Here is a 13,764-nt window from a genome sequence, read left to right as displayed (position 1 = left end):
AAATAAGAACCAAGCTTTGCACTAGGACCAATCCCCATTCCCTATATACAGTACCCCAAATGATTTAATATATGTACAGAGCCCTTTAGTTAATATGTATACAGTACTCCCATAAAGAATGTATACATTCAACCCCTGTGTAATTCTGTGCCCCCTGTAATAAATTTAGATAGATACTGTGCCCCCTGTATAAGCTATATACTGTACCCCCTCTTTAAAATACCATACTCTATTAATATAATATTCCAGATATTATAATATACATATAATGATGCATCTATATACATATCATTGATCACACGCTGTATATCCCTTAGGCATCACCCCTGCAGGACGGGAGCGCAGCGCTGTTTTCTTAGGGAGAAAACTAAAAAAGCCCACTGCACCCCCACTCCCCAAGTAAATGGTTATCTAGCACACTGCAACCCCCCAGGTTTTAGGTATACAGCACACTGCATCCAATCCCAGAAAATAGGTATCCAGCACATTGCAGCTCCTCCCCCTCCCATTATATAGGTAGCCAGCACAATGCAGCCCCCCTCAGTATATAGGTAGCCAGCACACATAAGACCCCCTCCCCCACAGTATATCGTTAGCCAGCACACTGCAGCCCCCTCTCACCCAGTACATAGGCAGTCAGCAAACTGCTCCGTGCACTCCTTCGTGACAACATGGTGTGCGCACTGGAGGAGTGGACAGAGCAAGGCCATGCTACTGCTTAAGAGGGGAGATGACAAGCTGTGGGTGGAGCTGGAAGGTGAGTGTTTATTTTAGTTTTTTTACTGGGGACATGGGAGGCTTCTCGCGCCCCTGTTTCTTACAACGGCTTGTGCTGGGCCGTCAAGTCTTGTGCTAGGTGTTACAAAAACATGTACATGTGATTGGCCACCCTAAACACAAACATCAGACTTGTGTGCTGGTCAGATCCCGTGGACCGAGCAGAGTGCTGAGAAATAACATGCAAGGACTGCTTGTCTTCTTGCGGAACTGCAGCGCCGACATTGTAACAACTATAACAGTGCCAGTGCTGCTGTTTGGTAAGTAGACATATAATTCTATGATGCACTGTGCACGATCAGTGGGATCTGACCAGCACACGGACAGAAAATATTTAACAACCTAAATAATAGTGACAACTACAATTACAAGAGCTGCTGAATTTATTTAAAAGATAGGTCCAATTCTATTGCATAAAGAGTGGAAGTACACATCTGTAACTTACAAACAATAATGCTCAGGACCAATGCAACTAATGTAACCAATAAATACAATTGCAATTGTAAAATATACTATAGGTTGTAGTATAAAAGACACTGAAAAAATGGTCTAACCCCCTATAAATGTGCACAGCGCATCACATAGGCACTTAGGAAAGAAGATAAACTAGCAAGAAACATGTTCAGCAATGGTTATAACCAATTATCGAATATCTGACATGTCTGAAATGGACAGCATGTGTCATTTTTTTGCTGTACTATGGCGCAAAGCTCTATTGAAGTGACAATACATTAAGCTTGTCTTGCAGGGTCTCTTCTTCATCCGATTCACTTTCTACAGCACAGCTCTGCAGAGTGTATAGGGGCAATCTGACAAGAAATAAAAAACACGAGAAAAGAAAGTTCTATTAAGACATAATACAAGTCATACTGTGCTCTTAAAATGTGACCTGGAAACCAACTGTGGCTAAGAAGTGACTAACACACTGGATCTTTTCATGGACATAGCACTTTATACCCGCAGTCTCTAACATTTGTACATAGGAGAGTAGAACTGACCCCAGAATTCAGGAGAAATCTGACCTTAATTGTTACCAGGGGCCAGGCATGTTACAGGATGATTAAGAATGATTCTATTTCTACAATAGAACAAGTTATAGTATTGCAGCATAATTATACACATAGGTCATCAGAAGACATATTGGGGGGAAATTTCATCATGATAAACCAGGGACACTATCTCATAGATCCAGGTACTGTGAATGTGTAAATTTTCCAATATTTGTTATCCGTGGTCTCCTTCCTTCTTAAATCAACTTTTGAAATTGTGTTAATGAGCCTGAGGGGGTCTGGAAACACCCACCAAAGCCCACCAGAGTGATGTCACTGTTTGTTACAATGAGCAGAACATGTCTCCTCCCCCTGCATTTCCTGCTGCTGCTAGATTACAGGCAGAGGGAGGAGGGAGAGAGCAGGGGGAGGAGGAGAAAAGGTTTGCTCATTGTAACAGCATGAATGCAACAGCACCAAAGGGCAACAAAACATCCCCCAGAATTAAAAAAAATTTATTTTAAAAGAGAGGAGGCCATGGATAACAAATATAAGAAAATTACCACAGTCACAGTGGATCTATGAGAAAGTGTCCCTGGTTTATCATGATGGATTTTGATGGTTGATGTTCTTTAACTCCTTAACGAAGTGTGATGTAGTTAAAGGATATCTACCACCAGGATGAAGGATTGTAAACCAAGCACACTGACATACTGGTGTGTGCTCCCTCTGGCAGGATCTGCTCATCTTTTAGCTTCTTATTCCCTGGTTTTTACAAGCCTTAGAGGCTCCAGTCTCCTTAGACGTTAATGGAGCCTGGAGCTGCTCAGGAAAATTTGCAAAATTCTTAAAGCCGTGTTTTCTTAAAAATAAGAGCATAAGAAGTTAAAAGAAGAGCAGATCCTGCCAGAGGGGGCACTCACCAGTATGTCAGTGTGCTTGGTTTACAATCCTTGTTCCTAGCGGTAGATGTCCTTTAAAGGAAATCTACCTTAAAAATCAAGCATGATAAACCAGGGACATTTACTCATAGATCCAGATACCATGACTGTCGTAGAGTGCGGGAATTTGGAGAGGGCTCAACCTCTCATGTGGGCAACAAATTGGCTTCGACCCTTGCTATATAAATTTGGTATCCCCGTGATCTTAACAACCCAAAGAATAAAGAAGGCATAATTTGGGGTACACAGTGAAAGCTGTAAAAACCAAGCCCACAAAAAATGACAAGCACATTTTTTGACCAATTTTACTGCATTTTTAATTTTTTTCAGTTTCCCAGTATAGGAAATAAAATATGAAATAATGTCACTATGAATTGCAATTACTTACGCAAAAAACAAGTCCTCACACAGCTCTTTACATGGAAAAATAAAAAAATTATAGATTTTTTAAGGTGGGGAGTGAAAAATGCTTAAAGGCCTGGTCGTTAAAGGGTTATGTTTCAAAATTCCCCCTGCTGGCACTCTCGCTCCCATATGTACTAAAAAGCTCCTCTCCTCTCTGACCTGGGGAAGATTTCTGATGTAGTCTCCAACATTAAATGTAGCGGGTGGAGGAGATTAAGCCCCTGTTCTCCCGCCCCATCACACCCAAAGGCTTAGAAGGGATAATAAATCTTCCCCATTGTCTTTTCTAAGATAAGTCAACAAGTCTAGTGTTTTAACACTGTACTATCTCTATGTGGAAGGATTGGGTACATTTACTGGCTGGACACAACTGTGAGTGGGGCTTAGAGGAGAACCACAGAATCAATGCAGCAAAGGCTCCTCCCAGTTGCTTTGACATAACAGCAAACTCAGAATGCAGAGATAAGAGCTGCCTGAAACCAAAGATTACATGGCACCTGTGAACATACACAAGAATACTGACGCAAAGTTTGTTAAAATTTTATCAATTATTATTTCCTTTTAATCTGCAGGAATCTAAATCTAGCATCAGAGCATTAATAAAGTCACAGCTGTAATCCTAAATCCTAAAGTTTGAAAACTAAGCAAGCATGTGTCACTAAAAGATCTGGATTTTTATAGTTGTCAGCTTTTAAATGCCGTTAAACATGTAAATACATTTAAAAAGTGAAAATTCTTAAACTGCACCAGATATATCATTATGGGAGATGGATACAACTGTATGGCATCCATCCACCAGCCTCCACTGAGCATATAAAGTGGTATATGGACAGTTACATCTTAACTTGGTCATTCTTGAATATATATGTATAATGAAATGTTTAAAGTGTAAAAATTGAGAATTTGCAATGTTTTAGTTTGCATATGTAATGTACAGTTCCTACAGTAGAGTATATGGCAAATCATATCATATGCACAATGGGTGATGTACCGAATGTCTGATGTTGTACCTATACAAGAATTATAGTAGAAGCTGGTAACCTTATCAGTAAACACATGAACAACCCCTTTAATTACACTCACCTGCTTACAGGTACTTTATCCCCAGAAGTTGGTAATCTTTGGCCATGTCTTGTCAACTGGAAGGAATCAGAACTGAGTGCTGATGTCTGAAGTTCAGAATTACCTGCAATGGAATCAGATCTCATTTCAATTCTATTCAGTGGTGTCAGTAATAACTGGTTCTATGTTTTCCCCAAAAGTGACTACACAGGAAATGGCAGCAATATGCAACTTCTATAGAGGACATCACTATGATCAAAGATGGAAAATCTGTCTGTTTAAAAAGATGAAGAATAGAGATATCTTACAGAATGTATTAACATACATACATGAAACATGTCTCTAAATAAAATGGAGCCCATTTCAGTCCTGAAATGGAATAAACCGGGTATCAGTCATGTGACCTGCACACATGGCACTCCCTCTTTGTTTTGGGTTATGTTTACTTTTTTTAGTTAACAGACGGCCATGTCACAAATAACCTAGGGATAAGCAGATTGCTTAGAGAGAGGCCACCATGTTACATAGCACCATAGTAATAACTTATGTCCTTAGACTGGGGTCATACAGGATGTGATATCACTGGTGGCTGACTCAGCAATGTACAGTAATATCACACGTCTCCCATCCATATGATGCAGAAAAAAATCTGCATCATGACATGCTTAAGGTTTAGAATTACCAGCATGATAAATAGTTTTCCTATCAAACTTTTAATGACATATCCAAAGAAAAAGTGATAAAAAGATGATAAGTGCAGGTCAAAGCTCTGGGACCAGCATCTGCCTCTTGGGAACAGTGGACTGCTGACTCTTCCCGCAGCCACTCTCCATTCATCTCCATGGAGGATGTATTATAGCAAACTGATCCACATGCTGTGCCATTCTACTGTGCAGATAGAATTGTACAGACATGTATACAGGCAGTCCCCGACTTACAGACAACCCCTAGTTACAAACAGACCACTGGATGATGGTAATTTACTGTACTCTTGCCCCAGGCTACAATGATCAGTTATCAACAGTGTCTGCAATTAAGCTGAGGATGCCCACATATAGTGAAACCCAAATTAATCTTTATTATGACAATATAAAAACAATTAAAAAAGCACAATGCATGTACCTACATCCATATATATTAACAACTCACTCCCAATTCATGCTATGGTATATAGTACAGCAGTTACATTTACACAATTCCTCAAAGATGTGTGACCTACAGAGTAAAATAACATGGTAAGGCTATACCACTCACCCCCGCCCCTCCCCATACGATATAAGGTGCATATATATTCTAGGGAAAGAAAGGACATGTTCTATCTTTCTCCTGGCTGTGGAACAGTACGGTGCCGCACTTGTGCTTAATTCTGATGGTAGATTTCCTTCAAAGATAACTGCTTAGCCAATCAATGGGTAGAGCAGTGACCCTCCTTAGTCACTGAATAATAACCCCAAAGCATTTACTGTTTGTTAGGAGACACCAGAAAGTGGTGTGCTGGGGTTACAAAAGGTGTCATCCAGAGATTTTTTGAATATTTCCATTCCCTTTGAAAACCCCTTCAGAGCTTTAGGGATCTGCATTGCAAAACAGTTTTCTCCTGTCCCTCATATTGGGGATTGGGAAAAGAAAGGCTGCAACAATTAAAAAAAACATTTACACTCAGTTCACATTTAAAATCACAATCACAAGATAGAATGGGTTATTTTCAGATTGCGCTCTTAAGGGGACACTGGTTTTTACCCCACTAAACTACCAGCACCCTCTAGTAGTGTTTAAAAATGTGCTTTCTAATATGTACTCTTATTTGTGAAATCCCACCCGTGTAGCTATTAAAAACTCCAAAGTTATACGGATTTGAGTCCAAGGAACCACAAGACTGATGCAGTCTGAAAGATGAAATTCTTATTCTTATGACTTGATGTAGTTCAAGGTACTATATAGACAAAGAGAGGCGCATCAGAAGTGACGCTCCTCCTCGAGCCACTAAAAGTGACTCATCTCAGGCAATACATGACTTTTCTGGGCTCAAATTTATCTAAGGTAAGTTGGAGATTTAACAAAAAAGAAGGGATGAAATATATGATATTTTCTGGCCTATATAAAAGTTGTTCCTTTGGTCCACTTCCCCTTTAACATTAGGAGATAATTGTGGGAATGTGCATATTCACTAAATCCCCTGTGGACTGCATGTGCTGCTACCTCTGCACCCAGTGAGGCTACGCTTGTACATTATTGTATTACTGTAGTATTCTACGGTATGAATGCAAATCATTTATTGGCAAGGGAAGGAAAATAACGCCAAGCAGCAGCGGCAAAATCTAGAATACAAGTCATCAATTTATCATTGTGTGTATTTCCCTCAAGACGTTTCTTTCCAAAAGATATGATGGACAATTTATAAAACAATACATCTCCGCAACATACTGCACTCAGCACACGGCTCCACTCATATTTTTCTAATGTCTACTACTGTGCCAAAAACTGCTTGTTCAGAAAAGGTGGCACAAAGCAATATCCAAAAACTGCTTTTACTCATTTCATCCTCAGCGGTTGTCAGTGCAGCCAGTTTTTAATGTGACAAACGTATGATGTGTGGTGTTCAGCTCCGAATTGGTGGGTTTTCTCTTTCACACATATTTCAGCAGTGAACAGAGTAACATTAATAACATGCTAAACTGAATCTAATTTTTATACATTACACTTCCACCCACATTAGATTGGAGAAAACTGCTAATTTGAATAAATTAAAAAATAGTACAGTGGCTTAATTATAGCTGAGAAGTTTTCTACAAGAATAATACAAGGAAAGCAGAACTTAGGCTGCAGAGCAATGGTAATGCTCTATACTTGTGCAAGCTTTGTCTTTAGCTGTTAATAATGGTCTTTTTTTTTTCCATTCCACACTATAATATTTCTAACAATAATATTGTTCGGCCCATGTTAAATAGCTCCTGGACTGTAAAAGGAATTGGACACTTCATGTTTTTTGTAATTGGTGTTTGTCAGGTAAGTTACCAATATAAAGCTATTAAATGTTCTGCACCGTTTGGAGTTCCAAACCTTACAGGTAATCTGCCATTGGCTTTTATGCATTATGAAGCAAACATATTTTGAGAATGCTGTAGCTACACTGATGCAGAAACATATCTTGTTTAATCCCTAAACTGAGTGGTTTTGCTGTATAAACAATTATAAAATTATAATAATGAGGCTCCCGTGGCTGCCTCAGTGCTTCTCCTCTTACCCTAATTATGAACTTCTTCAGAGAATGCTATATTCACTGTGTTGTCCCTGACAGGCAGAATTAATCAATCGCTGCACCATCCCCCAGCTGCTGTATATTAATCATCCAGCTCTTGTTGATTAGTCCTGTCTGGACAGTTCAGGAAGATCCGTGTAATGTGTTTATGTGTGGCAGCCAGTCTGCACCCAGCTTTCCCAAGGTCCTGAATTTTATAATTGTTTTGTGAACAAAACCACTCAGATCATGGATTAAACAAGATATATTTCTGCATCAGTGTAGGTATAGCATTCTCAAGGTAGGTTTGGTTCACAATGCATAAAACAAATGGTAGATATTCTTTAATGTTAAAGGAAAGAACCAATGAAGGTGATTTCAGTTTTCTGGTGGAGAATGCACATGAATTTCCCCATCTGCACCATTTTTCAGGCCTCATTTTGCCACCTTTACTATAGTCTCCACTGGCAAAAGCACAGAGACTATAGATCTAGTCTATGGGTCGGAATTGGCAAAGTTTGTGCCCGTATCTACTAAGAGGACGATGCGCCGGGGTGAAAAAATGGCAGTCTTTATGAATTCTCCCCAATAAGTCTGAAACATCACCGTCACATGTTTCTGGTGGGTCTATACACAGCAGTGCCTGGCAGGCGCATTGACATCATCACAACGTGCCTGCAGGGCGCCGCTGTGGTACAGATGAGGTGGCGGAGGAGGCACAACAGCAGCGTGGGAACAAGTAAAGGTGGGTAGGGTTTGGTTATTTTTAAGCAGAAAAAGAGGTGACAAAAGACAGGAAGCAGAGAAGGGACACAATAAAAGAGGGGGCACAGAAACATACACAATAGGAGGGGTGGCAGAGAAGAGGGCACAATAAGACGGGAAAACAGAAGTGGGAGGCATGATAAGAAGTGGAGCAGAGAGAGGGACACAATAAGAGGGAAAGCAGATAAGGCGCATAATAAGGAAGGGGAGCAGATAAGGGGTACCAATGAGAGGGGAGGAGAGCAGAGAGGGGGTTAATGATAAGAGGGGGAGCAGAGAAAGGAACCACTATAAGAGGGGTGGGGGGTAATGGGGTACCATTAATCTAAGAATTATACATGATGGGAATACTACGGAGTGGGATAAGGGGAGGGGCAAGGGACGTGGTTTATTATGCAAAAAAAATTTATTTTTTACTTGCACCACTTTTATGTCCCTCTTTCTTCAACCCAAAGGTTGTGAGTTATGCCAAAGAGGCAGCAAAACGGGAGCATGTAGAGAGGTGACATTAGTGGTTTATTGTTTTTATAGCCCCCCTCCCAACCAAACAGTATATAAGATTTTTATTCCCAAACAATAAGCAGACAAAAACACCCAAATAGAGTAAAGTACCTGTATGCAAAGAAATAAATTCCTGTTCCAAAGTAGCCAATGTTTCCCATTCATAAGCATCTTCAAAAAGGTAGTCTTGTCTGTCTGTAGGGTCAATGGACTCAATTTCTGAGATCTCTGAGGCTGCTCTGGACATAGGTCTAGCTGCTGCAGAACTAGGTCTTGAATTATTGTAAGAGCCTGATGTTCGGTGAATAGAGTAGGCGCTTCTAGAAGTTACTGAAAATATGATATCCAAGAATTACTACATGAGCTGTGAAAATCCAGGGCTATGGATATTCATAGGTATTTAACACAAGTTCAAGAACTTATGTGCAGGGTGTAATCGCAATGCAATGCTTTCAGATCTCATAAGCAATGCGAGTAGCGATGAAATGTTGCATTACGCCACAATAATAATATCATTCTAAACACAAATATTAAAGAAGATTTTAATACATGAAGGTTGTCCAAAGTTAACTTGAAATGTAACAAAAGACATTCACTTGCCTTGATTAATGCAAAATAATGCGCATATATAGATATCGTAGACCTAATGAAATCTTACTACGAGTCCTTATTAACATATGTACACCAACTTTCTGCACATATTTACAAGTTTTGCATATAACAATAATTATATGCAAAAATATGTGTCTCCAACAGAGTGTTGTCTGTTAAAAGGATCGCGCAATGGAAAGACGTCGGGACAAACTTGGCACTCGCATTAATTACATCACAAATAAAAACAGGTTTTCTGCTACAATACAGAGGAATTATGTAACCGAATACACTTTCCATTTCATTGCAAGTAGCTGAAAAGTTATTAGGGGTACAACTAACTTATAGGACCCCAATTCTTGACAGACAATATACTGTATGTACATTACTCTGCAATAATTTTCAGCACAGCAGGAGAGCTAGCTGAGCTCACTGATCCAAGACTTTTTGGTTACATTTATTAACTTTTTTTTTTAACCCGAAGCCTTCCTCCTATTCATTCTTGAATTTTAGTCCCATTAACCATCCAACAAGTTTTTCAGGAAATGTTAACTATATATTTACCTATTCCTACATCCAAGCTACAAATTAGTATTATTTTATGCACTTTAACTCTGCAGCTTTCACTGGTTTCGATGCAAAAGATTTCTTTTTCATGGATGTGGGTAGAAACAATGACAAACTTGAGAGCCAAAGAGCTTGATGTATGCAGCACTTCAATACATTTGTTAACACTCTACTTGTATCTGACTCTAGCAATATTTTGGGAGAAATTAAAGTAATAACAGCCATTCCCAGAACTGTAGAAACCCAGAAACCTAGCATCTGACTGAACTACAAGTATGCAAATACTACTCCTAATTCATGTGTTTAGGTGTTTCCGTCAAGGTAATTGGAAACGGACTCATATTGTAAAATGAGATGCACAGTCATGCAGTCACCATACAAGTCTTGGTAGTATTGGCTGTACTGAGGAATTCTGCTAGATCAGCCCTGGTCATAACATGAGCTCCTATGGTTGAACATTGAACCTGCCTATCGTCTGCCAGTCTGATGGATAAATCAGCCTCAGGTCACCACATGCTTTAATCGGGCATCCGAGGGCCATGCTATTGTAGATTGAGAGCAGGGTGGGGAGACACATGCACAGGGACATACACTCGATGTCCGGAAGCCACTCCTGCCTACAATACAGAGTGTTATTTAAAAAGGTATTGAGGAATCATTTACCAAGAAGTGCTTAGCGGTAACATATGTGGGGACACCTTCCCCTCCCTGTCATATTCTAACTACATCCAACTTACTGGATCATTTCAACAGTATTTATTTTTATTTATTTTTCAATTTCATTTTTGTTTAAAATCTTTTATTTTTGCCCCAACACATGGTTTTAGCCCCAAGGGTGTTTGAACCATAGGGAGGCTTATCATTCATACAATGTACTGCAATACAAATGCATTGCAGTTTATTGTCAATATAATACTTTCTTTTACATCCGGCTTCCGGTGGGATATAATAGGGATGTTATGACAGGGTTGGGAAGGTGGTGATTGGAGCAAAGATGATGCAGTGGTGCTCATGCGCAGATGGGGCAGATTTATCCAGCTGTCTGAAAGTCTGAATATTCTTAGTTGCCTATTGCAACTAATCACAGTTCTCCTTTAAAATATTCATGAGCACTGGTAAAATGATAGCTGAGCTGTAATATTCTGACTTACAGACAGCTTGATAAATCTGCCCCAACGTTTAGCATATTTTGCCATTTTTATAAAAAAAAAACTAAAAATCATAAACCTAAAATGTTTTCTACATCATTATCACTTTTTAAAATGACACAGCACCCACTGCCTTCCTATAAAGCAGCCACTACCTGTGGGACAAGTACCAGGGGAGCTGCAGGTTGTATACTTCTCAGAATTCGGAGTGCAAAAGGAATATTTGTAAAAATAAAATATAAGAAAAGGAAAGGAATCATATCATCAGACATGTCTATAAGGAGGATTGAAACTGCAAGCAGCCTAAAGACTCAAGAGGACAGGAAATCAGCAAATAAAAAACACATTAGAATTATATTAAATTTATATTAACATGTAGGTTGTGATGGATGGTGAGCAAAATAGATGTAATGAAGGAGCACAGTAAGTGCAGATTAAAATTGTCAAAGCTGAAGCCTCTCGATAAGGAGACAGGAACTTGCAGAACATACATGGAAAGCAGGAATGTTATTACCTTGTTAACATGTCAAACCACCTTAATCAATGTATATTAAATTATATAAAACCCTATAAGGAGCCATTCACCTCTAAAACATACCTTATATACATTTAGATCTTTACAAAACAGTCCGATTGTGGAGCAGCACAGCGAGTGTAATGGATCAAGTCCAATAGTGGGTGCACGCCTCCAACAAACCCAATCCAACGGTTTGTAAGGTCAGATATCCAAAAAAATGCAATGAGGCAGCACTCCGGTAAGTATAAAGGTGATCTTTATTCACCCATGGCAAAATACGGTGCAATGTTTCAGCTCATCCATAGAGCCATTATCATGCTATCATGTTTCTTTCATGGCCCAGTGTGGTGGTATCATCGAGAAAATCTACTTTGAAGTGAGCTGTAAATTGGTTGTATGAAGTCAAGGAAAGGAGAGAGTTTAACTCTGAAGTCAACGTGGAGAGCTCTGAACGCCTCTTTCTCTGTGATTGACATCATGCATAGGACTTCAGGAGATCTGGTTAGTGATGTCTCTGGATGCAGGACCATCAATTACAGTGAAGGGGACTTTCTGAGGAAAAGACAGCTTAACGTCAGTGTTAAAATTTCCACCTCCCTGACTTTATACAACCAATTTACATCTCACTTCAAAGTAGATTTTCTTAATGATTCCACCACACTGGGTCATGAAAGAAACATCATCTGGAAGGTGTCGTTAGAGATCTGGGGCTCGAACCCCTCCAATCTTTCATGGCTCCTGGTACCAGGGAGGAGAGAACAAACCTGTTTATTTCCAAACCACAGTCGTATATCAGAAAAGGAAAAGCAGCATGGGGGGGGGGGGGCGTGAAAAAAAACATAAGAATACTGTAATGCTACTGGCCATAATGAATTTACCAGCACATTCTCGGAAAAGGTTAATAAATCATGTACTGTCTTCGCAGGCTTTGTTCCTCAGACAAATTGCCCTTGTGTTAGCTCTATTAAGTCATACACGAGGCAGAGAAACTTCAGACAGATAAGCACTGAAAATGAAAACACAGAAATTTCACACTTTCACACTGGATGGAGTTTGAAACATGACATTTAACCATATAGCTTCTGAGTGGGCAACATAACCCCCCCCCAGGTCAGACGTAACATGGCCGCTGGATCTAAAATGGCTGACAGTACGCAAGATGGCGTCCCAAACCAGTGCGATCTCCTTAACAGTGCTCAGCTGCTTGACAACCTAATGGTAGTGGTTTATTAGGTAAATTTCTGATGACAGCTTCCCTTTAAATAAGGAAGAAAGACAATTTACAATTTTACAACAAACCTTACTACTATAATTTTCACTGTTCCTTTATAAAATGTTGTTGAAAGTTAAGCTGTGCTTTAAGGATACTACTGAGTTGTATGTCTTATGATAATGTATGCTTTATTTGTAAAAATGGTGCATGTCACTGGTATGTGACCTAGCACTGTACTAGTTAAGCATCTGTTTGTGTATTCCTAGCTTAAGATAATAGCATGCAGTTCTAGCAGAAGTAAAAGTTCATGAACGCTGTGTTGTCATTTGTCAATGTCCACATATTTTCATTACTAATGACCAAAACATTTGGCCCTTTCGGTTTCTCATTACTGTAAGTATCTATGTTTGTGTATGTCATGTACGAGGCCTTGGAAAATGAACACTTCAATTACCTGGCTGAGAAAGGTCAAATACCGAGAAATCGCTACAACTTAAATATCTATAAGGACAAAAAATAAATAAGTAAAAATCAGGCCAGGCCAACGTCTTCATTTCTGTTGTCAGAAAAGAAACTGAACACAGTCCTGGCTGCTGTAACATACTGCCACACGTGGCACTTGACCAACATTTGTTATACCAAAGCTGTGTAGCGTTCAGGTGAACCATTGAATCTTGTAGAAAGACAACAATGAAAACATTAATTTTCCTGGCTTGGTGTCACATTAAGTATACAAACAGAACACAACACAACCAGCGGAGATGTGAAGGCTCTAAATATAAAAAGGGCCTTGCTGCGCACAGCCTGCTGAACATAAAAAGCCGCGGCTGCTGTTCTCACAAAAGCATTGATGAAGGGCTACAACCTCCTGGAATAAATTAAGGAAAATGTGTGTGGTTTTTGGCTCAGTTAACTTGTCACCCATGTTGGTAACGAGCCATGAGGTTTCCTTAAATACAGAAATGAACCCTTGAGACACGTCGCTAAAGTAAAGCCATGAAAGAAAGTAGATGTGTAAGGTTTTTCTTTGAGTTCCTTATAAATGAAAAT

At 39.5% G+C, this 13,764-nt stretch overlaps 1 protein-coding gene across 5 annotated transcripts in view; it reads right to left on the bottom strand.

Annotated features, from left to right (window-relative positions):
- Positions 1-1,138: 1,138 nt before the first annotated feature.
- The window catches only part of ZBBX (zinc finger B-box domain containing), a 151,419-nt gene continuing 138,793 nt past the window's right edge, over positions 1,139-13,764 (bottom strand). For 3 of the 5 annotated variants that reach the window (XM_072142882.1, XM_072142879.1, XM_072142883.1), the window contains exons 18-20: positions 8,790-9,008; positions 4,196-4,298; positions 1,139-1,586 (exon numbers count right to left, since the gene is read on the bottom strand). In XM_072142882.1, the coding sequence (XP_071998983.1) occupies positions 1,490-1,586; positions 4,196-4,298; positions 8,790-9,008 (419 nt within the window). In that variant the 3' untranslated portion in view covers positions 1,139-1,489. The remainder of the gene's footprint in view (positions 1,587-4,195; positions 4,299-8,789; positions 9,009-13,764) is intronic. The other 2 variants (XM_072142881.1, XM_072142880.1) reach the window with 1 other exon arrangement.

This window comes from Engystomops pustulosus, chromosome 3, assembly GCF_040894005.1.
Source record: "Engystomops pustulosus chromosome 3, aEngPut4.maternal, whole genome shotgun sequence".
NCBI lineage: Eukaryota > Metazoa > Chordata > Amphibia > Anura > Leptodactylidae > Engystomops > Engystomops pustulosus.
The sequence above is the reverse complement of the archived record's forward strand: the minus strand, read 5'-3'. Positions and strand labels throughout refer to the sequence as shown.